The sequence below is a fragment of the Hippichthys cyanospilos genome, chromosome 4, assembly GCF_059441005.1.
Source record: "Hippichthys cyanospilos isolate Australia breed blue-spotted pipefish chromosome 4, RoL_Hcya_1.0, whole genome shotgun sequence".
In the NCBI taxonomy this organism is placed as follows: domain Eukaryota; kingdom Metazoa; phylum Chordata; class Actinopteri; order Syngnathiformes; family Syngnathidae; genus Hippichthys; species Hippichthys cyanospilos.
In genome coordinates, this window is record NC_142372.1 from 1,055,176 (window position 1) to 1,081,066 (window position 25,891).

Here is a 25,891-nt window from a genome sequence, read left to right on the forward strand (position 1 = left end):
TGAGTAAAAAAGGAGAAATATGTGTTTGAACTTTCAAGTTAAAACATCGTCTTTGAGCGGGCTTGGCGCGTCACTTCCGGTTCGCGAGTTTCGGCAGGTTCCGCGTGCGAACGCGTACTGTACTTACAAAATGAGACTAGCGTCTCGTTTTGAGAAAAGAATGCAGGAAAATAATAACGAGTATTTCCACGCATCAAGTAAGGACACCTTCGACTATGGACTATTTGTAATGCCGACAGGAGCAGTAGTTTCCATTTTAAAGAAATAGGAAATCGATTGGACGACGACAACTTATTCCTATATTTTGATTCTTTTACAAAACATATTATATATATTTCAGTCAAAAACGTATGCCTTTATGACTAAGTCACATTTTTAGTCATTAGTAACAAGATTTTAAGGCAGGCTAGCTAGAACAAGATGATGTTAAATGATCTATCTTGTGGAATTGCCGTAATATACCGAGACATACACCAACAAATGTAGTTTCAAAGAGGAATCCATCAGAATTTTCCCTGACTTCTTCATCCCAAAAGGCTTTGCAATAGTTCGGGGGGAGTTTGGCTGAAAATAACGTTTCGCATGGCGTGCACTGTAAAAGGATGTTAAGGATGTGCCCTGATTCTCACTAGTGTTAGCCACCTGAATGAGGATAAGCAGTCAAGAAAATGAAATGGATTCAAGTGTACGGGGAAACAAAACGAACTTGCGATGCCAATCTTTAAACACTCTAATAATTAACAAAACATGAAAACTTGTTTTTTTTTTAGCACAGGCTCAAGTAAAACATGTAGTTGATCACTGATGTGATATGCTCAACTACTGCAATTCTCTAAATATAATACGTGCCTGTGCATAGTACGCACCTTTAATTTTAAGGCCAAATTCTGGTATTTTCTATTACAAAGTTTATGATTTTGTGAATATGCCAAAAGATCACAGTTGAGAAAAGAATCAAACGGAATGCTTTTCCGCATTCTCTAACAGGTGCACACAGCTCCATACCTTGGCACTCTTAATTGAATCAGCTGGAGACATCATAACTTTTCCACGATCCTCTACGTATTAGGAATATTCCTGTGTGAACAAGGATGGACTCGGACGTCGGTTCAGTCTGCTCGCTTCCTTTCTTGAAAATAATGCCATAACACGCTCAGCTAACACGAGCTGCTGTTAGCTGCAACAGTCACTGGATGCTAATAGCCACCCGACGTCCATCTTCTACCTTGTACCGTTACAGTAATTATTGTACGCAAGAATACGGCTGACATAAAAATGCACAGCTTATATGGCTGACAGATCAATCTTCCACCTGGTGCCAAAAAAAAAAAATCTATTTTTGTGTTACCATTTATAGGATGCACCCATACTTTTCGCCTTCATTTGGGGGGAGCGGAGGAGGGGGCGTCGTATATTTGGGTCCTTCCAGTAAATGGCAAAGCATATTTGCGTAGCGCCTCTATTCACTGGTGCCCAGCGGCGCACGCGTGTTTCTCAAGCTGGTACTTGTAAGAGAATCGCTGATCGCACGCAGCACAGTTCAGCACTTTCTCTCCAGTGTGTGTTCTCATGTGTGCGATCAGATTGGCCCGAATGGAAAACCTCTGCCCGCACAGTGAGCAGGCGAATGGTTTCTCTCCAGTGTGCGTCCTCATGTGCGTCGTCATATTTGACCTGACCGAGAACCGTTTGCCGCACGCCGGGCAGCTGAAAGGTTTCTCCCCGGTGTGTCTCCTCACGTGTCGGATCAGCGTGGAGCGGTCCGTGAAGCTGGCGTTGCAAACCGAGCAGGAAAACGGCTTCTCCCCGGTGTGCGTCCTTGTGTGCGTTACCAGAGATTCTTTATGACAAAATCCTTTGCCGCACACAGAGCAGTAATGCGACTTCTCCTTTATCGGCCTTCTTTTGCGTGTCGTTAAGATTTTCGGGGCAGGCCAACTGCGTGAGGGCGTGTCGTCGCAAACCGCAGGTGGCGCAGGCGGACTGCCTGCTTGGGATCCTCCGCCCCGCTCTGTAGCACCTTCCTTCTTCACAGCAACGGTGCTCAGCGGCATCTTGATGATATGGCCCTCATCCTCTTCCACTTTGACCAGGAGAAGCTCTGGTTGCTGCTGCTCCTCCTGGGAGCTCGGCAACTGCTGCTCAGGACGAAGAGCTTTTTCGCTAGCGTCTGCACAACACAAGACAGTGTTGCATTTTTAAATACTGTATACCAACTACCGCTGGGACAAACTTTTTTGTCTGTCTTTTCGGATTTTAATTGAATAAATCAATCAAACATTGATTTAAAAGGAGGCTCGGTTCATTCAAAAATAATCCTGTACGAAATGTTCAAACAACAAAAATGTATACTTACTTTAATTTAACAAAGTTAGCATTCCTCCAAATAAAAACAGCTAATCGTGCATTGTGCATAACTTGCGTGAATGCCACAAATGGACTAGTTACCAACTATGCCTTGTAAACCACCCATCCAGAATTACGATTTAGCGAGTTGACGCATCATCGAGATCTAGAATCTAGTTTGCGGGCTGCATGGAGACAACTTCAAATGTAACATTCTTTTTTAATACCACACCAAAACAAGTACGACTTCGCTATTCATCGTAAAATATTAACAATGCCATTAATCACAAAACATTTGAAGTTTTTCCACTTGTTTTCGTTTCACTTTATTCTTTTCTTACTTACTCGTGGGCCGGATTAAACCCATTAGCCGGCCAAAACCAGCCCGCAAATGACACACCTGATCTAGCTGAATGGATGGCCTTTCTGTGTGGAGTTTATATGTTCTCCCCATGCCTGCGTGGGTTTTCTCCCACATCTCCAAAAACTTTATGATCACGTTTCTGTGTCTTCCACGAAGTGTCCTTTATATGTAACCTACATAATATTTAAGTGAAAATAACAAATAGGTAGCGTGAATAACATCGTGTAAGATGCGAGAGAGACGTGAGCAAACCTGCGACGTCAGCTCGAGGCTTCAAAACAGTGTCGAGTAGTTGGCGCTGTCTCTCGTTCTCCGCTTTTGTTCGGCCAAGTTCCTCCTCGTACTCCGCCATGGTTCTTTCCAACACTTGAAAGATTTCCTCGACGGCCGCACTGAGTCGTTGACTCAGCAACGCTTTCAGCATTTCTACTTTACACATTTTCACACGACAATCGCAAACCTCGACTGTAGCCTGCCGCTTCAACCACACGCCTCCTTTAGTGAGCAGATTAGCAAGCTAAAATAGTTGGATAAGCGTCAAATTGCATGGAGACAAATGCATTACGAACAACATTTGCGTTTCCTCAAGTACCGATAAAAGAAAGAAAAAAAGTACTGAAAACAGAACAGTCCAGTGGACTAGAATACAAATACAACGGACTTCACTATCGTGCTTTGTTAACGGTTTCCTGCAAGCGTTAATTTTTCTTCTTCGTGGGCTATTTTTTCTTCTTCGGCCCCGTAATGATGTAGTCTATTGCGTTTCTGCCACTATTTGGTGCGGAGTGTGAGCTCAATTTTACGACGTAAGTTTCGCTATAGTTTTCATTGCTTTTTGGCTGCACGCAGTCTTTATATACTCAGAATTAATGATGGATGATTGATGACATGCTAATGAGTTTCGATGGAAAAAAAATGGATCGGTAATACCTCCCCACTCAAAAAAAAAAAAAACGTAATTCGTTATTAATCGATTTATTTAATTTGCAAAAATTGATAAGCAATACCAATAAATGTAACTTTTCAGTTTTTGCAAATTATTAAACGTGATTTACAAACTGTGTCCCAAAACAAAATAAACATGTAATAAAACATACTCATAGGAAAATAAGATTACGTTTTAATGATTTCCTGAACAGCATTCTAGTTATAATACAAACTCTGAATTCTTTAATATTATCTGACATTGAGTCTCATCAATGGTTGCTCAAAACAGCCATGTTTGTCAAGCTGGTACTTATGAGAGAATTTCTCATCACACACATTGCAAGTGTACACTTTCTCACCAGTGTGTGTTCTCATGTGCCGAACCAGTTTGGAACGCTCACTAAAGCTGTAGGTGCAAACGGAGCAGGGAAAGGGTTTCTCACCGGTGTGTGTTCTTGTGTGTGTGACTAATTGTGCTTTTTGAGTAAATGTTTTACCGCAAACTGAGCAAGTAAAAGGTTTCTCACCAGTGTGGGTTCTCATGTGTTTGGTTAAATTATTTTTTTGCGTCAATTTCAGACCACACACTAAACAGGAAAAAGGTTTCTCACCGGTGTGTGTTCTTGTGTGTCTTCTTAGATGTCCCTTTGTCGAAAATGTATGACCACAAACTGGACAAGCAAAAGGTTTATCCCCAGTGTGCGTTCTTGTGTGACTGACTAAACTCTTCTTGATTGAGAAGCTTTTACTGCAAAATGAGCAGGCAAAAGGTTTCTCCCCAGTGTGCGTTCTCATGTGAATGATTAAATTTGATTTTTGAGTTAGTGTAAGACCGCAAACTGAACAGGCAAAAGGTTTCTCTCCGGTGTGCGTTTTTATGTGTGTTCCTAAGTATCCTTTCTGAGTGAATCTTTTACCACAAAGTGAGCAGGCAAATGGCTTCTCCCCGGTGTGTGTTTTTGTATGTGTCATCAGCGTTCCTTTATACGAAAAGGTTTTACCACAGAACGAGCAGGAAAACGGTTCTGCTCCAGTATGTATTCTCTTGTGCACCTTCAAAGCATACTTGGTGCCAAAGGATTTGTCACACTGAGAGCACGTCAAGAGCTTGCTGCCAGTGCGGCATGTCGTTTCACATTTGGATTGTTGTTTATCATCCTCGTCATCATCATCATTGGTGGCTGGTGTTGTATCGCCACTGTCTGAAAGTGGAGCTAAAACGTTGTCGTCTTGTGATCCTCCACTATCGTCCTCCTCTTTATTGTCTTCAATCTTCACAATGACAAATGACAAAGGAAACTTGTCTTCAGCATCCTCCTCTTCCTCTTGGATGTAATGGGGATTTGGATCCTCTTCCTCTTTAATGCGATGGGTCTCCTGCTCAGGATGACGAGCTTCACAGTCGTCTGCAGGATAAAAGATGAAACACACGATTTAGAAAAGTTGATGTTGGCCCACTTGGTGTGTACGTTAGTCAAACATATATATTTTTCTACATGTAAAATCATGCCTATATTAACTCATTCAATACCATTAACCTTCCACTTAAAAAATGTAAAGTACACGGAATTAGTCTCTGAAAAGAAAAAAAAAAATCTTTAACGTGTTTTTGAGATTGAATGAGTTCAGAGATATTAAACTTAGTTTAGCCATTTTCTGCAGTAAAAAGTTAATATTTTGATAGGTAATGTTTTTTCGTGGACCGTATTAACCAAAGAGTCATTTCAATATCAATTCTGCCGTTTTTAAGGAAGACTGTCGTGTAGTGGGACAATGTTGAAAGAATACAATCCCCCAACTCGCGGTTAAATGTACGGCTTGCCTCTGCCTACATAACCATGCCATAATGAAAAAAAAGGAATTCGTGCAAATGCATAAATATCGTGAAGGCATTAAGGTAGTTGCTAAACATTCGAGTTCAACATACCTTGGGGATTCTTGCAAACGGCGCCCAATCTTTGACGGTGTCTCTCATTGTCCTCTTTTGTAGCACAAAGTACCTCCTCGTATTCTTCTTTCATACTTGTACACATTCTCACGCGATGATCACAGCACATTGTACTTTGAGATTCGAGATTTCTGCTTATCGTTGCGTTGCTGTCAAACCTCTCTCTTTGTTCACGGTTAAGAAGCTAAACTAAGCTAAGCTAAGCTATGCTAAGATAAGCTAGGCTAAACAAGCTCCAAAAGCCCCGAAGTGCAAAAAACGATTTCATCCAAAAACGAAATCTTAAGTAATGGCGATTAAGTCCAGTAATGACGCACTGAGTCGAGGCTTGAGTATATTCAAAATTAATTCAGAAAAAAAAACAATCTTCAGCGGAGCCATCGGCGAGCCTTCTGTAGGTACGCTCCCATGACGTCACAATCGACGATTCCATGTGTCGCCCTCATTGGTTGCTTTATTTGTCTTCTGTCGATTAATTACACTAGAGCACTTTATTTCAAGACATTCTCTTTTAATAAATAGCTATGTACGATCAAATAATACTTGACACGTCACACCTGATTTTGTGATGCTCACTAATGTCATTGTCACCATCCTTCATTTATTCCCAGTTATTCATAGTTTAGTTCAAAAATCCTTGTTATAGATGGAAAAAAAAAAAAAAAAAAACATTAAAAATGTAAACCGAAAGACAAACTTCCTGATGTGGCAAGCTTACAGTTTGGAATGTTTCTTTTTTTTTTTTGCTTTTACTAACGCAATAGTCTACTTAGCCATTTCCTGTAGTAAAAATTACATTTGCTATACTTGATTTGATGACTATTTTTCATTGCCAAGTTACAAACACATTCGCCACTTTCTGTCAACTGAAAATGACATCACATATGCTGAAGGCTCAGATAACAAACAATCACAGATCTGGTTGCGAATATCACATGACCAACAGCTGAGCCATGATTGGTCATCATGCGAGCCTTGAGCACAGGTGGAAAAATTGTTTTTGAAGATATTCGTATTGAAAATAATGACAGCCAAATATGAACTTTTTACGGCTGAAATAGCTCAACCGAGGCAAAAGACGTACTCGTGCTCATCACATACTGTGGGTAGCATCCGTCTGAAGTGTCAGAAGTGAATTATGATATTACCACTCATATTAATATTGTAGTAACAGTATTTTCAAATTATAGTCACGTGCACGCAATTGCGTAAATATTATCCAGTAAAGGCCACGATCACTGTTTGACCAAGCACATTGTCAAGATGATATTTATGAAGCAATATTTGCTATATACTGTGACTGTAAACATTCTCACCCGCATCAGTTACAAAGAAACTCTGCAGGTGTAGGCGCACAATGAGCAGGTAGGAGGCTTCTCACCAGTGTATGTTTGTGTTTTCCGAGTGAATCTTTTGCCACAAACTGAGCAGTCAAATCGTTTCCCTCCACTGGACGCTCGTGTGTATGCGTGTTCAAATATGCCTTCCGAGCAAATCTTTTACCACAAAGTGGACAGGCAAAGGGTTTCTCCCCAGTGTGCGTTCTTGTGTGGCTTAATAAACTTGTCTTTAAAGCAAAGCGTTTACCACACACTGAGCAAACAAATGGTTTCTCTCCAGTATGTGTTTTCATGTGACTTGTCAAATTTGACTTTTGAGTTAATTTAAGACCGCACACTAAGCAGGAAAAGGGTTTCTCCCCCGTGTGAGTTCTTGTGTGCCTTTTTAGGTTTTCTTTTTCAGAGAACCTTTGGTCACAAATTGTGCAGGCAAACGTTTTCTCACCACTGTGTGTTCTCAAGTGTCTATTTAAATGTCCCTTTGTAGAGAATCTCTTGTTGCAAGCTGAGCAGGAAAAAGGTTTCTCTCCAGTGTGTGTTCTTGTGTGCCTTTTTAAGACTCCCTTCACAGAGAAACTTTTGCCGCATACTGAACAAGCAAAAGGTCTCTCTCCAGTGTGTGTCATGACGTGCACTTTCAAAGTGTACTTGGTGCCAAACGTCTTGTCACACTGAGGACACGTCAGTTGTTTTTTGTCAGCGTGGGCTGTCGTATCCGCTTTGGACTGCTCATCATCATCATGCGGATTTGAAGAGTGTGATGTTGCGCTGTCGCTATCTGAAAGGCCAACTGAGAGGTCTGCTTGTGATCCTCCATCGCCCTCTTCTTCATCCCCTTCGATCTTCACAATGACACAAGGCGATGGCGACATGTCAGCCTCCTTCTCTTCCTCTTTAATGTGAGCGGACTTCAGCTCCTCTTCCCGTTTGAGGAGAAGAAGCTCTGGCTCCTCTTCCTCTTTGATGCAGAGGCGCACTTCTTCTTCTTTGATGTGAGACGTCACTGCTTCCTGCGACTCGGGTTGATGGCTTTCTTCACTGAAGTCTGCAGAACAAGCAGCGTTTGGTCGAGTTTAGATTTGTTAGTCAAGTCTCATGTGGTGGCTTTGTGTACTGGTTTTTACTCATCTTTATCATAATGTAAAATCATGACGTTTGAGATTTATAATGTTTCTTTTAAAAAATACTTGAGATTTATAGTTTCCCATGCACTTGTTCTGAACAACTCACGTGAGTATCATGTATTTATTTCAATACTATATGGCTTTATAATGTGATGGCACATGGGTTTTAATGCATTATACCTATCTAACGCACGTAATAGCGTGATCAATAAAACTTAATACCAGATACCTGACATTCGGTAAACAAACCTGTTTCGTTTCCCGCATCTCGATGCTCAATGAAAACAGCGACTAGTTGCTGATGTTGTCGATCGTCTTTAGTTTTCCAGAGCCGCCACACATCGTCCGCTTTTGTGCTTGTGCACATTTTCCCACCATAAAAACAGCAGTACACTCACACTTGATCTCTACTCGAGTTACGAACAAAGACGTCTTCCGTTTGTTAGCAACTAGCAAGTTAATCGAGCTTCATCGCACGAACTTCTGCGAACACAAATATTTGATGAACGATATTTTAATCCTATTACGCTGTGTTGGACGTACTGTGTTAAAGTTGCGGTTCGTCCAATCGGCACATATTCGGGAGAAACCACTGGGTAAATCAAGAGTGTTTTCGTTAAATGCGGAAATTGACTTTCAATGGAGGTAGTACGGCAACTCCACTCGGACAAACTTTTCCTAAGGCATGTAAGCGTTTTTGTAAACTCATTAACAAGAATGCTCACAAGACGATCGGAGGCAAGGCCTCATATTTCAGTGCTTAGTGCTCGTCTCGGAGGCCCACTTGTTGGGTAACCTAGAGTAGTGTTTTTCAACTTTTTTTGACCCAAGGCATGATTATTTTCTTTGGAAATTTTCGAGGTACATCAGCAGCCGAAATGTGTCAACTATGAAACTCTGTAGACCACATGACTAATAATAAGTCATTCTAATCGAAGTAGTTTTACCAAAAGGAATCTAATAAACATCGTTGTAAGATCCCTCAAAATCTCGTCTCAAAGAACAGGGCTGTAGGGTAAAATTCTCTGTGGAAACTATGATTGATTAAATGGATTGATTGATTGATTGATTGACTGATTGAAAACAGAGTTCAGCTAATTCACACATTTACACAATTCACACAAGGCAGCTTTATTCTTATAGCACATTTCATATACAAGATCAGTTAAAATTGAAACAAAAAATCTCAAGGTGTTTACAAACAAAAGAGGTGAAGAAATTTAAAAGCGGAGTACATAAATAAAAGGGGCTTACTAAAATGCAGCTTTATTTATTTATTTACACCGTTAGTTAAAAGCAATCACAAGCAGAAATATAGGGAAAAAATATTTATAATGAATCTTACATGTATGAGAGTACTTTGTCTTTTTTCTAGTGTTCCTGTACATCAAGTCCAGTATTACACTAATCCTGAAGGAAATTGATTTGAAATTGCATTATGTAAAAAAATAAATAAATATACAATTGCAATTTCTTCTTTTTTTTGTTTGTTCAACCCTAGTTGGAAGGGAATGTTTTCAGATAGGTTTTCCCGCAGTAAGCATTCTTGCGTCTCTCATAACATGAAATTGATCATGAACTCAGGTTCTCACCAGCATGTGTTGCTACATGTCGTTCTAAACTTCTCTTTGTAGACAGACTTTTCTTACAAACTGAGCAGGAAAAAGGTTTCACCGCCGTGTGTGTTTTAGCGTGCTCTTTTAATGTTCCTTTTCTGGAAAATCTTTTACCGCAATCCGGGCAGGCAAAAGGTTTTTCTTCTGCGTGCGTTTTCAGGTGGGATGTTAAACGCCCCTTTGTACAGAAATTTTTCTCACAAACCGAGCAGGCAAAAGATTTCTCACCAGTGTGGTCTTTCAAGTGAGCTGTTAAATTAGCCTTTGAAGATAAAGACTTCTTACAAACTGGGCAGGCAAAAGTCTTTTCTCCAGTGTGTCTTCTCAGGTGAGCTTTTAAACAACGCTTTGTCGGGAAACATTTGTCACAAACGGAGCAGGTAAAAGGCTTTTCACCAGCGTGTGTTAGCGTGTGGCTTCCGAGCTCTTCTTTGCAAGTAAAACTTTTCTCACAAACTGAGCAGGCTAAAGGCTTTTCAGCAGTGTGTGTTTTTGTGTGCCTTTTGACATCGCATTTTCGAATAAAGCGTTTCCCACAAACTGAGCAGGCAAAAGGCTTTTCTCCAGTGTGCGTACTCGTGTGCACTTTTAAGCAATCTTTCACGCGAAACCTTTTGCCGCAAACCGAGCAGGCGAAGGGTTTCTCTCCGGTGTGTATTTTGAAGTGATCTGTTAACTGCCCTTTTGTACAGAAACATTTCTTACAAAACGAGCAGGCGAAAGGCTTTTCTCCGGTGTGTGTTCTCACGTGAGCATTGAAACTCCATTTTTTAGAGAACTGTTTCTCACAGAACGGGCATTCAAAAGTTTTTTCTCCACTGTGCATTCTTATGTGTACTTCCAAGGTTGATATTTTAAAGAAAACCTGGCCACACTCACAACATTTGGCGTGTGTGTAGTCAGAGTGATATGTCTTACCACCTTCGGAGTGTTCTTTTTTATTGTCGTCGTCAGGAGTCTGTGACGTGGCGTTGTCGCCATCTGAAAGCAGAGGCAAAAGACCCTCGGACTGGGATTCTTTACAGTGGTCTGCATCTTCTTCCCCTTTCATAGTGACGCGAGTCAGTGGAAACATGATTTGTTCCTCCCGCTCTTCTTTTAGGTGACAATTCTCTGGTTCCTGCTCCTTTTTAATGTGGATGGACTCTGGCTCCTCCTCCTGTTTAATCTGGGTTGACTCTGTTTCCTCTTTGATTTGCGAGGACTTTGGCTCCTCCTCCTGTTCAATTTGGACAAAGGCCAGCTCCTCCTTTTTAATTTGGACCCACTCTGGCTCTTCCTCATATTTAATTTGGGGGAACTCTGGCCCCTCCTCTTTACTTTGTGGGGACTTTGGCCCATGCTGCTCAGGACCACAATCTTCTTTGAGGTCTGCAGGAGACAAGGAAAGAATGCTCATTCACATCTCATGTTGTGACCTCGACTTTGTGTTTTATTTACTTGTAATCACGACAGGCCTCATCAAGCTGTACATTGTAATTTTTTGACACTGTTTTCTCACCGCAATGCTTTATTGACACATTCTCTCACTAAATTGTAATTGCCTCATCCACATGCTTAACAAGCCGCAAGTTTTTCCCTGGGTATATTTGTCAGTCGATTCATACCCCTTTGCTTACTAGGTGACAGCGGTACTGACGAATTGCCTACCTCGGCAAATGATCAACATTTACGATTTTGAGATTTCCCCAAATGCCCTTCTTGAGATCTCTAGTTTTCTTTATGAGCAGCCTAAAATGAAAATTGTAGTCAAAACGAATGGAAATAAGTGATTAGGAAACAATGTAGTTGTAGTTAACATGCTGGCGCAACTTGCTTCAGTATTTGCTCCTTGCAGCTAGCCGCCTCGGTAAACTCCCTGACTTGGGTCTACAAACAACCGGCGACTCTTCGCCTCCTAATTTCATTTAAAAAAAAATCATTTATACACACGCACGTCATTTCAAGACAAAGCTTACAGCAGTCGAATATGCCAAGTAAGACAATACTTCAGTGCCTGCACCTCACTACGAATTGAAATGATTAACATATTATAATAGGATCAATGACTATAAATCTCTATCACGGCCATCCAGCAAAGCATTTGAATCATGCAAGGACACGGCAACCCAAACACCTCCGGTTCACTTACTTTTATCCACATTTTGTGCTGGTATAACCTCGTCAACGCGATGGCTGTTTGAACAGGATTTATCCTGCAATAAAAAGCTCCCACACATAGCCATCCTTTGCTCGAACTTGATGAGCCTCAGCTACAGCTCGCTCCTTTTGTCTTTTAGCTGCTGCTGGGCGTGGGACCGGCGGACCTTCAGTTGTCCTTCACCTGCACAATAAATGTGAGAACGGACTAGAGACTCTGCTCATGAATTTGTAATGAAACCTACAAAAACACTTATTCTAAAATAAAAATACTCGTATATACCCACAAATACTCATATATCCAATGTTTATACACGGTAAGATTCCATCATTTTTATGCGCAATTTCAAGTGGACAGCGACTACTGCAAAACGAAAATAAAGTGCCGATTCAAATTCCATCTCAGATTTGACCAAAATTGTGAATGTTCTACAGTTCAAGTTAAAGAAAACGATATAAATGTGACAACGATTGGGGTAGTCAAGTAACAATTACGAATGCAGCAAACAATGATGCTCTGTAAACTCGAGGTTCCAATTTGAAGACTTGACATCGTCACTCATTCTCTTTTGTTCTTGTTTATACTGTTGTCTTTCTTGCACACGTTTTCATGTCACTATCGCAACACTTTGCATTCGAGCGATGTGTTGCTATCATGCGTGTCCATATTAGCAGCTAGCCAGTTAAGTTAGCCAGAGTAGCGTCGACGTGCACCATCAAAAGTCTAAGTCTTTAAATATTTAATTTATGATGTTCTATCACAACTAAATACAAATGAACATACTGCGTCGAGGCTTTAGTACGCTCAGCATGAATTCAGGATCGTACCACAGTAGCGCGCATGCGCAAATCATCGGCCATTAACGTGTCTAAACTACGGCAATCACACCGTGACAAAAGGCCTGAGCAAAATGCGGCGATCTTGGGCAAGAACGTTTTTTTTCGGGTGGCTTTATTGAATATTGAAAAGAAATCGTCCACACATTTACGTTCAGGAAACGTCATTTTATTCATACGGCACATTACTCTTCTAATATTCTTGGTATGGTTAAAAGTACATTTAAATACATAAAAAATCAATCGCTGCTAAATCATTTTAGAAATGAAAGGAAGCTTTTTCAAAATATGAAAAGTATTTTGAATAATGCATTACATGCATACATACAGGTAGCTATCGTAATCTCTTGAGACCTGGAGTACTGTAATATGTTCTGGTCTTGTGCTCAGATCCCAAGCTGCTGGTGTTTTTATTTTTTATCTATTTATTGTTGGAGGAGGCCAGTCAGAAAACATTTATACTGTACTAACACTCAATTCTCTGGAGATAAAAGCAGAGTTTATCAGTCTTTAGTAAAAATTATTGGGGGTGGGTAATTACATATAATCTTAGAAGTACTGTAGTACAAAGAATAAGTAGGTTAGTACAAACTGTAAGAGAATTTTTAGTTTTGTATTTTTACATTAATGGTAACATTAATATATATATATATATATATATATATATATATATATATATATATATATATATATATATATATATATATATATATATATAATTATATTTTAATTGTCTTAACTTTAAATTTAAAAAATGCTTAAAAAGAAGGTTGCGTCCACACATCTTTCATAGGTTTCATGTTTTGATGGTGATATTACTTTTTCATGTTTGTAGTGCTCCTGTAATTGATGAATATCGAAGATAATCCAAAATTTGATTGGAATTGCAATATCCGCCCCCCCCACACACACACACACACATTTCGTTCATCCATACCTTGAAAAAAAAATCCTGAAGTGAATATTCTTGAGCGTCTTCCTTAATCTTTTCTAGAAAGTGTTTTCCCATCATCTGAGAATGAAACTGGATTCTCACCAGTATGTGTTACTGCATGTCGTTCTAAACTTCTTTTTGTAGACAGACTTTTCTTACAAACTGAGCAGGCGTAAGGTTTAACTGTGGTGTGTGTTTTTGTGTGCTCTTTTAATGCTCCTTTTCTAGAAAAGCTTTTACCGCAATCTGAACAGGCGAAAGGTTTTTCTCCAGTGTGTGTTTTCAGGTGAGATGTTAAACGCCCCTTTGTGGAGAATTTTTTCTCACAGACTGAGCAGGCAAAAGGTTTCTCACCAGCATGGTCTTTCAAGTGAGCTCTTAAATTCGCCTTTGAAGATAAACATTTCTCACAAACTGGGCAGGCATAAGTCTTTTCTCCAGTGTGTCTTCTCAGGTGAGCTTTTAAACAACGCTTTGTAGAGAAACATTTTTCACAAACTGAGCAAGCAAAAGGTTTTTCACCAGTGTGTGTTATTGTGTGCCTTCGGAGGTCTCCTTTTCTAATAAATCCTTTCTTGCAAACTGAGCAGGCAAAAGGTTTTTCAACAGTGTGTGTTATTGTGTGCCTTTTGAGATCTCCTTTTCTAGAAAATCCTTTCTCGCAGACTGAGCAGGCAAAAGGTTTTTCTTCAGAATGTGTTCTTGTGTGCACTTTCAAATAATCTTTTTTATGAAAGCTTTTGCCACAAACTGAGCAAGCAAATGGTCTTTCTCCAGTGTGTATCTTCATGTGATCTGTTAAATGCCCCTTTGTAGAGAAACATTTCTCACAAAATGAGCAGGGAAAAGGCTTTTCTCCAGTGTGTGTTCTCAGATGAGTTGTTAAATGCCATTTCCTGGAGAAACGTTTGTCACAGAATGAACAGGCAAAAGCTTTTTCCTCAGTGTGTGTTTTTAAGTGTTCTTCCAAAGTTGAGATTTTGAAAAAAACTTTGCCACACTGACAACATTTTGCATGTGTGAAGTCAGACCGATATGTCTTATCACCTTTCGAGTGCTCTTCGTCATCAGAAGAGTGTGACGGGTCGTCACTGTCTGAGAGCAGAGGCAAAAGACCCTCTGATTTGGATCCTTCACAATGATCTCCATCGCATTCTTCACTTTTCAAACTGGCACTAGTCAACGGAAACTTGATTTGCTCCTCCTGCTCTTCTTTTATGCAAGGATGTTCTGGCTCCTGCTCCTTTTTGATGTGGATGGATTCTGGCACCTCCTCCTGTTTGATTTGGGTTGACTCTGTTTCCTCTTTATTTTGGGAGGACCCTGGTTCCTCCTCCTGTTTAACTTGGGCGGACTTTGGCTCCTCCTGTTCAATTTGGATGGACTCTAGGTCCTCCTTTTTGATTTGGTCGAATTCCGGCACATCCTCTTTTTTAATTTGGGGGGACTCTGGCTCTTCTTCTGCTTTTTTTTGTAGATACTTTGGCTCTTGCTGCCCACAATCTTCGCTGAGGTCTGCAGGACACAAGGAAACAAAAGTCAAGTTTTCCTCAGTCACCTCTCATGTTGTGACCTTGACATTTTGTTTGTGAGTGTGCCCTGTGATTGGCTGGCAACCATTTCAGAGGCCCAAAGACAGTTTGGACAGGTTCCAGCCTGCCGCCAACACTTGTGAGGCTAACGGGTTAAACTAATGGATGGATTGATAGATCCCGTTCATTTATCTTATGGGTTTTAGCAGTTTGACTTTGTCCCTTACTTTTATCGACATTATGTGGTGGTATATCCTCGTCGACGTGATGGCTGTTTGAACAGGATTCATCCCGCAATAAGTGGCTCCCACACACAGCCATCCGTTGTTCAGATGCAGCTGAGGCGCTGATAGCTGAGCACTTCATTTGTCTTAGCTGCTGCTATATGCCGAATATGCAGACTTGGAACCTCCTGCTGGCCTTCTGGAGGGAGACAGCAGTTGCAGTGGGCATCAACCTGCAGAACGTGAGGCAGAGTAACATCCTTAGCTCACGAATTCGTCGCAAAACCTATAAAAAATACTATCGTATATCCAGTGTTCAATCCAGAGAGAATACATGGCTAAGGTGGGTAAATTTGGTATATTTGGTAAGTGAGAGTCAGCTAAGGATTAATCGTTATTTCTTGGCTTATTTATACAGTTATTAGTAGGAATAGAACAGTAGTGTCGTGCTCGTGAAGGTTCCAGTTTGAAAGGTCTACTTTGTCACTCGTTGTCCTCTTTTTTGCACAGTGTTCCTGTCTGTACTGGTGTCTTTTTTGCACACATTTCACGCCGCCGTCTCACGTCACAGCACTCGATTTCTTCTTAGCGATACGCGTTGCTAACGTTGCTAAATTAGCCCGAGGAGCGTCAAAGTGCGCCACTCACAAGTCTGCCCGCACACAATACTTAATTTGCGCTGTTCTGTTGCAATTGGAATAAAAAAAATTACGTACTCTGTCGAGGTTTTTGTACGTTCAGCACCAATTCAAGAAGAAAACATTGGCGACTACAGCAACAGTGCGCATGTGCGGCCCGTCGGCCATTTTGATAGTAAGTTGCTGCAAGTACACTATGATGACAAAATGTTTGTTTAGCCAAGTAAATTGCTGCACAAAAAGAGCCACATCGTCTTGGTGGAAATTTGTAAGTGCTTGCTGGAAGTGGCGATACTTCATAAGCAGTTATTATGAAAACATTTATAAAAGGGGGAAAAAACATTTCTGCGAGCCATTATACAAAGCACCACTTATATACAAACATTACAAAGATGCCAGGAAACTGATGAACAACAACACGGGGTGCAACGAATTGACTTCTTTATGTTTTCACAAAATTGTACTTTCGCAAATATTTTGACATAATACTCTCAAGTTTATCTGCTACGTGCAAATCATTATTCTCTTTGTATTTTTTTTATCATGACCCCATTTGCAACCCCGAACGTTGCCGTGAAATGACAAACAGCAGCGGCAGCAGGTCGAATTGAATTGCAACACCCCCCCAGGGAACGAAAAAAAAGGCAGCTCGTTCGACTGGGGTATCATGCAGCGGAAGTGACGGAAGAGCGACCGCTACTTACTCTTGGTATGCAAAAAGACGAGTTCCTTGTACCTCGTTGGTGTCGGCATTAGTTTTTCGGCGAATCGTCATAAAATAATCATCACTTTACAGAATGTCGAGTATCCGCTGCGCCGTTAATTGTTTTACGAACAACACAAATAGGCAGAGAAAAGGCCGAATTAGAAACAACCATTGCCGGCCGGTGTAACGGTAGCCTGCTCTTTCTCAAGTTCTTCGTCTTCATTGCTCCTTCCTTGAGGTTTGTACGTCTTCTTGTTATCTATTGCCGAAAAGGGAAGAATAGCATCCAACTGCATGTAAATTAAACGTTGTACGTTCCGCCACTCTGTGGCCCGACTGGCTAGCTAGCTAGCGTAGCTTGTCCTAATATGCTTATTTTAACACGAGAAATGACCTCGTGGTTGACACGCGCTCGCATGGTTAGTGCTAATGCTAAACCGCGTGGAAGTTTCTCCCGGACATCTCCGATGTTCTTCGTGTGATGTTTCAGTGTTGTTTGAATGGTTTCCTCACACAAACTCTCCAGTTGCACGTTATGAATGTACTTTTTTATGATGATCTTTTTTCTTCTTCAGTGGCCACATGCCGTTTGCACACGTGGGCATTTCTGAAGGTAGATGACTTCTGATGTTGCATTTGCTTGTAAGTATCAATTATTAGTCAAATTAGGGGTGTCAAAAATACGATCCTTGGGCCAAATCTGTTTAGTATAGTTATGAGCTGATTTATTTTTTTAAATAAATGGAAAAAGTTTAAATGTGTTATGATTAATAGCGATGTACTATATTGGACAGGATTAAAAAAAAATAATACATTTGAAGTTTTAAAGTCATATTAGGTTATACCATGAATTTATTGGCCCGGCGCACTTGGGAATAGCTCCATGCAGTCCGCAAGCTTAAACGAGTTTGACACCCCTGATTAAATCCCCGAACATGACCAAACCTAAACATACTATGCATATATAGTAGTATTTTTGTAAGTGGAACTATGTGGTGCCAGATGGATCTGAGCTGCATCTTTGACAGCCTGGCCTCTCTTGACATGAGAGATTCTGGGTTCTATGATTTTAGATGCGACAATAAAACGTCCCCGCGCTTTCTGCACACCTGTTACGTGGTGTATCAGATTGAAGAGGGGAAAATAATTCCAGATAGTGTGGAAAATGTGATTATCGAACTCATAATCAAATTGCCTTCATCCCAGATTTGTCTTTTTGTTTTTAAGGGAGAAAGCTGATCTACAGTTCCATCTGCTGGCCGTGGTGAAAGCCAGCGTCACAAAACAGACTGAGCCTGCCTGTCATGTTGGTTTGAGGGAAAAACATGTTTTTTGAAAGCGTTGAGGCATTTCTATTTCACCTTGCCAGAGCAAAACCTGATAAATGCGAAAACATTCCCACCTGGCGGCTAAAATAAGTCAGTAACCCAAAGGCAAAAAAAAGTGTAAAACATGCCCGTAGAAGCGATAAGATAGATGATAGTTCAAATTCAGAAATTTAAGTTGGAAGGAAAAGCTTTGATTACATTTTTAACTTGGATGAGTAAAATTGCACAAAGAGGATCCTGCACAGCAGTGTCAACGTTTTCCCTCACATCAACACGACAGCGACCCGTCTGCGTTGAGCTGAACCAGCTGGATCATTCCCACCAGGTCAGTGGCGGTGGTGTTCTCGGGCGGGGCGCCGCTTACCGCATCCACTGATAGACCTGAAGCAAGCTGCATTGGCTTCTAGGTTTGCAAAGAGATGCCAAACTAAATTTTCCTCTCGCTTTCTGACTGCTACGCTTACTTGGCAGCCCAGTTTGAATTGGGGAATACATCTTAAGCGGTTTCTTTCTCTGCTTTTGAAACAGTTGCGCTACCTGGAATGTCATTGGTGTGTTTTGCCCATAGCTTACTTTGTTGACGCCGCTTGCAAGTCGAGCGATTGAGATCGTTTGAAATATTTCAGTTGGGGCAGAATCGCAAATTGGACACCTGGGGTTTGCTTTTTTTTTTTTAGCTTGTGCTGCAAGGTTGATAAGTTATTCATATTTTGCTTTCTTTCAGGAGGAACTCTGAGGACAAAATTGATGCTAACTGGCAAAGCCAAAGCTGCTACCTTGCTGAAGAAGCCGATGTCTTATTTTCTCAATTGCTGCGTCTAGGCAACCCAAGAATCGAAAAAACGAGAGCGCTGTTTGGTTAGGGAAGGATGTGAGTGTTTGAAATTGTAATTTAACTAGGCCCCGTATATGTATAACATACTGCAATAAATTCAAATTATTTTGTATTTGGTGTCTTACACTGTCCAAATGCATTGGTGTTTGTGTTTGTGTCAGTTACGGCTGCCGCCATTTGCGAGCTCATCTGGTTTGGTAACAAAAAGTTCAAGAGAATCCCTTCCTTGTCAGTTTGTGGGTCCTTTTTTGTTATGAAGTAGCACTTGAAGTCTTTACTGCAAGAAGTGGTTATTTCATGTAAGACTCCTGAAAGCTTTTTCATTGAAGTTGTCGGCTCGTAAGCCTTCTCTTGACCAGGCCTTTTCCCTTTCCCAAAGAGTTTCTTACTCATTTAACTTATTTGCGAGAGAAACATTGGCGCACAAGTGACCGAAACAAATACAAGAAAATCTGTCCGGTTTTCAAAATAAAATAGCTTTCAGATTTAGAAAAGACATAAAACGGAAATAATTATTTCGAGCGCGGCCCAGTACCCGTTGATCCACAAACTGGTGGTTGGGGACTTCTGATGTATGACATGAACGGTCTTATTTTGACGTTCCTCCCGGAAACATAATTGGATCATCTTTTGCAAAATGCTTGTTTTGGTTGTTTCTCAGTTTCAAAAGTAAATGCTCATGAACAAATCTGCAACGACAAACACCGGGTAAATCCCTGATGCACAAATATTCATGATATTTTATGCATGTGCTTGTAGTGCTTATTGCCGAAATTAAAGTAAAATACCCCCAGGAAAGATGAGAAGCATAATGCTAGATTACTATTATGAAGAACATTTTAACATTTAAGTGAAATAAAATTAAAAGCATATTTATTGCAGTTGGTTTAAAGTAAAAAAAAAAAATGCTAATAAAAATGCACACAAAAAACTATACTGTGGAGGCCTGTGTCTCCAAGCCTCAATAAATATGCAATTAAAGCTTGCCCCCCCCAACAAGAAGTAATTCTACATTTCCATAGTTTGTCACAAGCAAACCTCAAGCGTTTGCTAAGCGACGCCTCGCGGAATGTCCAAAGGTGAACTCATCCTACTCATCGGTTTTTTCCTCGCCTTGATAATGTCGATACTCAGGCTTGAGCTCCCAAGTGTTCTTATGCGTACCCTTCACGTTGTAGATACCGATGTCACGCAGGATTTCCTTCAGGTAAATCTGCCAACGAGAGTTCTTTTTAGAAAATGATACCAACGCTATCTGAAAAACAAATACTTAAAACAGGACAGATAAATGTTGCATTTCAGGGAGATGAATCCAGAAGCTCTATATTTGGATAACCCCGTATAGTGAATTTTCTTTCAAGTTGGACGGAACACTCATCAGTTAACATTAGCAATGAAATGCAATGATTACAATGAATAAATGCAATGGTTTGCAAGCTCTCGCGTCTCACCACGGGTTGTTTGGTGATGTCCACCAGGTCTTTGATGTTGTAGTACTGGTGCTTCTCAAAAGCAGAAAATAACATGTCCAACACCTGCTGCTTGTCCGCTCTTGCTCTCTTGCCCTCCTCCTTCTTTTTTCGTTCATACTCCATCTGACGGACAGCAGAATAATATAAAATAACATACAAACATTACAACTTCAACATATACCCGGTCAGCTTGTAAAATTTAGAATGATACGCTCAAGAACCGTATCAAGAATGTTGCCATTACAATAATGGTAAAATGATATTTTCACAGCATGCCCACGATGGGTGAAATGAAATATTTGAAAACGGATGAACGTGAGCTCCATTCTTACGTTGTACGCATGGTTAGCCACAGGTTTGTAGTTGTTGGTGACGGCTTTGGCCAACTGCTGTGATAAGCGCATCGGCTTGGTGGACTCCTCAATTTGTAACCTGTTTCAAGATCAACGGGAGCAACGTTTAATGTTTTTTCAACAAGAGGTACTGAGGTAGTACTGAAAGCAATGGAATAAAAATAAAACCTCACAGCAAAGTAATTGTAGCGTCTTAGATTTGGCATTTTTCTATCACTTAAAGAGGTCGTGTACTTATTCGCCATTCTTTAGCATTAAAGACTTATTATTTGATCTATAATTAGCTCATTCACTGCATCATAATTTTAACTTAAAGGAGCGTTGTCATGAAGGGGTCAAGGCAGCCACACCGGTTCTCTGCAAATGAATTGTGTTACTTCCTGGTTAGAAATGTTGGTAGCATAAAACTTATATTTAGTAAGAAATTAAATCGCCAATGTGCCAAACATAATCTAGATGTGCATCTTACTCTGTGGAAAGTACTTAAATATCATGTTATGGCCCCTTTTCCATACATACACTGGGCCGACTGTCATCCTGGTAGGTCACTGCACAAATTCTTGTGAATTAACAATCTAGATTACACTGATTACTATGTATTGTAGGTACTTAGTGATCCTTTTCAATTCCCTGGCACGTTTATATTATTATTAGAAAATACAGATGGGACAAAAATCCCAGAGCCTGTAACCTAATCTATGGAAGTCGGAATCTTTTAACTAGCCATTCTAAACAAGTAAAATATGCCCATAAATTTTATTTTTCAGGAAAAAAAAAATCTAAATCTAGTTTAAGACAAAGACAACTCACCTTTTTAGCTTCATATAGCTGTCGCTAACAGCTGGCCTGCAATCTGCTCTCTGCACCACAACTCCCTCCAAAGCAATTTTATCTAGACAAACAAACAAACAAAAAAAGTATATCACAACTCAGTAATTGAAAGTGTTATTTTTAGTGTTATCTTTTTGATGGAAACCCTTCCAGGATTGTTAAGTCAGTTTTTTTTTCTTTGCTTTTGATGAATGCTACATGAAAATAGTGAGTCACCAAACACTTTGCGGTCACAATCAATCCCATGGCAAACACACCCTTTCAACCTTTATTACATGTGCTGTCAACACGAAAAGTATTTGCCAGTATCCCTGTTAAATAATGACTTATGTAGTTTATGTATACAGAATACCTTGTTGTTTTATACAAACACGATTAGTAAAACACAATGACATTATAAAGACCCCCAAAAAGACAGAATCAGACCAAAATCTTGACTTTCAATCACCCTAGTATGATATCTTGTATTTGAGCTTCTCTTGCCAATATTTTGAATCAACAAATGGGTCTTACATTAAATTGTATGATATTGTTTGTATCTTCCAGGGTGTTATCAAATAACAAAAAAAAAGGCCATTTTACAATGAAAATACCACCTGTTTGATTGTGTGATTCACCCCAAATGATAAACTCACCTGGACCAGCCCCTGCCCCCGAACCTGAGCTGCCACCATCAGATCTCTCTTCTGACTGGCCTACAGGGGGAGGGAGGGATGGTAACAAAAAAAAAAGTATATATATGTATGGGGATGGGAAATAGAGGGAGGAGGGGATCGAACAATCAGAGCTACTCCCAGTGTTTATTCATCACGGGGAAAATGAATGCAAGTTTGGGCGCGCGCATACCAGCAAAGCAAGCGTGCTCTCACAAGCAGCGAGAACGGATACCGTGAGCCACCACCACAAACAAAACAATCACAACAGACGGTGCTGCTCAAATACACAAAAAGTCACAGCAGCCACAACGTTAGTATTGCAACATCTAATCAGAGCATTAAAGATGTACATTTTACACTGGCTTTTTGTTGTGGTCATCAGAAGGTACGCCATGCTGTCCAATCAGATTCAAGATACGCCAGAGATGGGCGGATTCTTTCAGCAATAATGTGCTCGCCAAGAGATGAATTGATTTGTAAATGTTTTTGAGAAATATACCTTTTTTTTCTATATAGACAAAGTGTTGAAAGCAAACACACACTTCACCGATTACTAAACCTGTTTATGCCATTTAGAGGTAATACCTAATTTTTATGGTTTTGCTGCATCCATGTTCAATAACACACATAATCAATAAAACTGCATCGGGTTCACTTCTTCTTATTTTTACTGATGCACCAGATTTGAAGCTTTTATTTGCTGCGTTGAATCTTCTGAGAATGTAAGCTTTTTAAATTGCTGCTTCATAAAATCATGAACTCAATCAAAAATCTAACTGAATCTTGAATCGAAGATATTTGGGTGGGCCCTTGGGAAATTAACCGAATACATTTTGGAAATCGGAATGGACGCCCAGTCTTATTTACGAGTTCCTAGCGAAGCCACTAGATGGTGCCAAATCCCAACAAGACGATCGGTTCAGAAAACACTAATTCCCTGTCGACAAGATGGCGGCAAAGTGAAGGTCCCCCAGTTCAACATAATTCCATGGCATGTAGATGCCTCAAGATGGCGCCAAAGCAATACTTTACAAGAGACAAGTCCTTTGGCCTGAGCAAAAAAAAAAAAAATTGCCAAAAGAGGAGATTTCAGCAAACAATTTAAGTATAGATTCCTTTAGAAAAATCTCAGAATAAGTCAATCTTAACCATACGGGAGAACTATGTCATGCGATTCACTCAGGAAAAAAACATATTGGAAGGGTTCTTATGTATGCTGCAGACGCTGGGCTTTATTTTTTTCACATTTTTAAAATCCCAATTAGAAACCTTTTTGCAGGTCATGCACAAAAGAGACCCACATTGATTAAGCATTGAGTAAAGGCTACAGCTAATTATTTTAAAGTTAAGTCGATGATCACAAGACATGCTTTCACCTATCATCAAGGTGGGAGTAGAGCTAATGAATACGATTGCATCTTCATTTAATTGCTGCTTGCTAGAACAATAACACAATTTGGGAGAACCCACAGAGGTCACAGAAGGCCGGCAAGCATTGCAGGCAAGACTGCAAGAAAAAGCAGCAGACAAGGGCACCTCCACCAAGTGACTACAGAAAAACTTACCATTGTGCTGTAGACCAAATCAGTATTATTTCTCAGCATTTGAGCGAGCAGAACAACCAGCATGCCCGAGTCACACTCAAAGACCAAAAAAAAACAAAAAACCCTCACCTGATGACGTCTCTGTGAATACCGCCAACGTCTGACCTCCCACTGTCTGCATTGTCAACGGGTGTTCCCGAGGAGCAGACACCATCTTGTCTTCTAGACCCTCAATCACGGTTAACTCCTCATTTAAAGTGAATGACACCTGTAAGTGACATGTTTGTTCAAATCCGCATGGTTCATAGTGTCTTTTCAGTAAAGAACTGCATACAGAGGGTGATGACTAAGATTAAGACATGGTTAGCGTATTCCACAAGGATAACTATCCTCCAGATCATTGGCAGATGTTTGTCATTGATGTAGTGATGGAAAAATGAAGCCTCATGAAGCACTCGCGATATTATTTGACTCCTCTCTGTGGTGCTCTTCCTTAAAGTGGACATAACATGCGAATTAAATACTTTCCACAATGTAATAAATGTGCATAGAAATTACATTTGGCAGATTGGCGATTTAATTTCTTATTCAATATGAGTTTTATGATACCGATATTTCTAACCAGGTGGTAAAATGGCTCGTTTGCAGAAACCGTACCTTACCGTGTAGCTAGCTGCCTCACCCTGTTCATGACGTGCTCAATGCTGGTGGGCAATGCAATATTCATCCATCCACCATCTTGACCGCTGACCTTCAGAGACTATTCCAACAGCGTGATGGATGGGGCCAAAACAGGCGTTTTACTGACATTAAAACGCAAATTGGAGTCAATACACTGCTCTCACGTGTTACACATGTGTTCCTCGTATCAAATCGGTCCCCACGATAACCCGGTATTCATAACACTTGTTCCGCCCGCGGGTGAATTATTTACTACTGACGTTGGTTGTCCAGCTGTGTGCTCCCAAAAACACATTTTGGCCACTCCAGCATTTCGACAGTTAAACGTTGTAGCTAATGAAATGTTGCTGTTTACTTGGCTGACTTGGTGCAAAATCTCTGCCAGAGTGCTAGAGAAGTGAAAATTATCACCAAATACTGTCCATAGTAATACGTGTAATCTATGGGAACACATATATAGCGCATATTATCAATGTATTTCTGCAGTACTAAATGGTTAATTGACAAGAAATTGTACAACACAACTTTCCTTGTTGACAGCCGGCCCAGCACTGGCTTGTTTTGTATGGAAAAGTTAATAAATGCCACACTCTATCTGTAGATAGGTGTGTAATGAACCGCTGGGATGCCATTTGATTTTATTGCTATGATTCCTATAGCCACTGCCACTTTTTGAAAAACCGTGGGACGCATTCGCCCAACGGGAGTGAAAGAGTTAAAGACAAACGCTGGTGCAATGGAAATGTATTCGATTTCCAATTCATCTTTAAACAATGAGTGTCATTTATAGGTGCAAAAGTTCTTCATGAGGATACATTTTCCCATCACTGTTTATTATTCAGTTAAAACGAACTTACCTCTGGTTTGCCTTGGTTTCCTTTCCTTGAAAGAAGAAACCAATTAATACATTAATAAAGTATGATAATATGTTGGAATACAGCAACACGACTAGCTTTATTCCTGCTGATGGTATGGTATGGTATGGTATGACATACTTGGAGATTCTGAGTTTTCCAACTTCGCCTCTTCCTGTGGCTTTTGCCCACTGATGAGAGAGATACTTGGGCACCTGTGTTCGGGGTCAGAAGGTATTTGTGTACTGGATCAATTTTAAGACAATAAACGGCGTAAATGGTAACATTACTAAAAAAAAAAAAAAGTTTAGCTAATTGTTGTTTTTAGTGGTTACACACGTTATGTGTTAGAAAGACCGCATCCGAAGTTGACCTTTGTTTAGAAATATTGCTATAAGCGAAATATTGTGGACTCGATTCAGTTAGCCACACTTTCGGCAGCTATGCTACAGCTAGGTTAACTTTGGTTTCGTAACATACGAACGGTAATATTTGGACAACGTGTGCATACCTTTACAAGCCAGACGCCCGTATTTAGTTTAGCCCCGGTTAAATCAACTTCTCCCGCCTTCTCTGACATGATGGTTTAGTTTTATTTTAAGTTTAGCAAGCTAGCTATTTGTCCAAAGAAACATGCGCAGCCGTATTGTATTACGGTGCCT

The 25,891-nt window shown here is 40.3% G+C and overlaps 4 protein-coding genes, 1 long non-coding RNA gene, 2 other non-coding genes and 1 pseudogene across 13 annotated transcripts; 3 read left to right on the plus strand and 5 right to left on the minus strand.

Moving 5' to 3' along the window:
* Positions 1-276: 276 nt before the first annotated feature.
* LOC148424222 (uncharacterized) lies at positions 277-3,569 on the minus strand. The gene is made up of 2 exons (XM_088412716.1): positions 2,963-3,569; positions 277-2,170 (listed from the first exon to the last, which is right to left on the minus strand). Exons 1-2 carry the CDS (start codon positions 3,147-3,149, stop codon positions 1,464-1,466), a joined length of 894 nt encoding a protein of 297 aa, XP_088268842.1. The 5' UTR covers positions 3,150-3,569; the 3' UTR covers positions 277-1,463.
* A 241-nt stretch (positions 3,570-3,810) lies between these two features.
* On the minus strand, positions 3,811-5,993 carry LOC148424223 (uncharacterized). The gene is made up of 2 exons (XM_088412689.1): positions 5,565-5,993; positions 3,811-5,043 (listed from the first exon to the last, which is right to left on the minus strand). The coding sequence occupies exons 1-2, from the start codon at positions 5,692-5,694 to the stop codon at positions 3,887-3,889; spliced, it is 1,287 nt and encodes a 428-aa protein (XP_088268815.1). The 5' UTR covers positions 5,695-5,993; the 3' UTR covers positions 3,811-3,886.
* A 109-nt stretch (positions 5,994-6,102) lies between these two features.
* On the minus strand, positions 6,103-8,669 carry LOC148424224 (uncharacterized; annotated as a pseudogene). Its single transcript, XR_015865327.1, has 2 exons — positions 8,299-8,669; positions 6,103-7,970 (listed from the first exon to the last, which is right to left on the minus strand). The product of XR_015865327.1 is annotated as an uncharacterized LOC148424224 (transcript).
* A 502-nt stretch (positions 8,670-9,171) lies between these two features.
* Positions 9,172-16,916, minus strand: LOC148424225 (uncharacterized). 4 transcript variants are annotated; one of them, XM_088412670.1, is made up of 5 exons: positions 16,048-16,916; positions 15,335-15,564; positions 14,623-15,090; positions 11,797-11,988; positions 10,895-11,036 (listed from the first exon to the last, which is right to left on the minus strand). In XM_088412670.1, exons 2-4 carry the CDS (start codon positions 15,471-15,473, stop codon positions 11,918-11,920), a joined length of 678 nt encoding a protein of 225 aa, XP_088268796.1. In that variant the 5' UTR covers positions 15,474-15,564; positions 16,048-16,916; the 3' UTR covers positions 10,895-11,036; positions 11,797-11,917. The 4 variants fall into 4 exon arrangements, with proteins under 4 accessions (XP_088268795.1, XP_088268794.1, XP_088268796.1 ...); XM_088412669.1 differs by lacking the exons at positions 15,335-15,564; positions 16,048-16,916 and having other exon boundaries at positions 9,172-11,036; positions 14,623-14,734; XM_088412668.1 differs by lacking the exons at positions 14,623-15,090; positions 15,335-15,564; positions 16,048-16,916 and adding an exon at positions 12,589-12,661 and having other exon boundaries at positions 9,172-11,036.
* On the plus strand, positions 15,456-18,950 carry LOC148424226 (uncharacterized). Of its 2 annotated transcripts, XR_015865331.1 has the most exons (5): positions 15,456-15,674; positions 16,559-16,913; positions 17,251-17,317; positions 17,903-18,328; positions 18,728-18,950. It is a non-coding gene; the product is annotated as an uncharacterized LOC148424226 (long non-coding RNA). The 2 variants fall into 2 exon arrangements; XR_015865330.1 differs by lacking the exon at positions 15,456-15,674 and having other exon boundaries at positions 16,363-16,913.
* Positions 17,689-17,824, plus strand: LOC148424227 (small nucleolar RNA SNORA31). The gene has a single exon (XR_015865510.1). It is a non-coding gene; the product is annotated as a small nucleolar RNA SNORA31 (small nucleolar RNA).
* LOC148424228 (small nucleolar RNA SNORA31) lies at positions 18,367-18,500 on the plus strand. Its single transcript, XR_015865509.1, has one exon. It is a non-coding gene; the product is annotated as a small nucleolar RNA SNORA31 (small nucleolar RNA).
* A 744-nt stretch (positions 18,951-19,694) lies between the features above and the next one.
* On the minus strand, positions 19,695-25,884 carry LOC148424229 (general transcription factor IIF subunit 2-like). Of its 2 annotated transcripts, XM_088412717.1 has the most exons (9): positions 25,741-25,884; positions 25,371-25,444; positions 25,233-25,257; positions 23,824-23,962; positions 22,130-22,189; positions 21,474-21,555; positions 20,643-20,742; positions 20,290-20,433; positions 19,695-20,051 (listed from the first exon to the last, which is right to left on the minus strand). In XM_088412717.1, the coding sequence occupies exons 1-9, from the start codon at positions 25,807-25,809 to the stop codon at positions 19,929-19,931; spliced, it is 816 nt and encodes a 271-aa protein (XP_088268843.1). In that variant the 5' UTR covers positions 25,810-25,884; the 3' UTR covers positions 19,695-19,928. The 2 variants fall into 2 exon arrangements, with proteins under 2 accessions (XP_088268843.1, XP_088268844.1); XM_088412718.1 differs by lacking the exon at positions 22,130-22,189.
* Positions 25,885-25,891: the final 7 nt, after the last annotated feature.

Coding starts and splice junctions, on each gene's coding strand:
- LOC148424222 (XM_088412716.1), bottom strand. CDS start 3,149: ATGTGTAAAGTAGAAATGCTGAAAGCGTTGCTGAGTCAACGACTCAGT. Junction 2,171..2,962: donor GCCTCGAGCTGACGTCGCAG/GTTTGCTCACGT, acceptor TGTGTTGTGCAG/ACGCTAGCGAAAAAGCTCTT.
- LOC148424223 (XM_088412689.1), bottom strand. CDS start 5,694: ATGTGCTGTGATCATCGCGTGAGAATGTGTACAAGTATGAAAGAAGAA. Junction 5,044..5,564: donor CGTTTGCAAGAATCCCCAAG/GTATGTTGAACT, acceptor TTTATCCTGCAG/ACGACTGTGAAGCTCGTCAT.
- LOC148424225 (XM_088412667.1), bottom strand. CDS start 15,473: ATGAAGTGCTCAGCTATCAGCGCCTCAGCTGCATCTGAACAACGGATG. Junction 15,091..15,334: donor ACCACATAATGTCGATAAAA/GTAAGGGACAAA, acceptor TGTGTCCTGCAG/ACCTCAGCGAAGATTGTGGG.
- LOC148424229 (XM_088412717.1), bottom strand. CDS start 25,809: ATGTCAGAGAAGGCGGGAGAAGTTGATTTAACCGGGGCTAAACTAAAT. Junction 25,445..25,740: donor CGGGCGTCTGGCTTGTAAAG/GTATGCACACGT, acceptor CCCCGAACACAG/GTGCCCAAGTATCTCTCTCA. Junction 23,963..25,232: donor GAAACCAAGGCAAACCAGAG/GTAAGTTCGTTT, acceptor TGTCACTTACAG/GTGTCATTCACTTTAAATGA.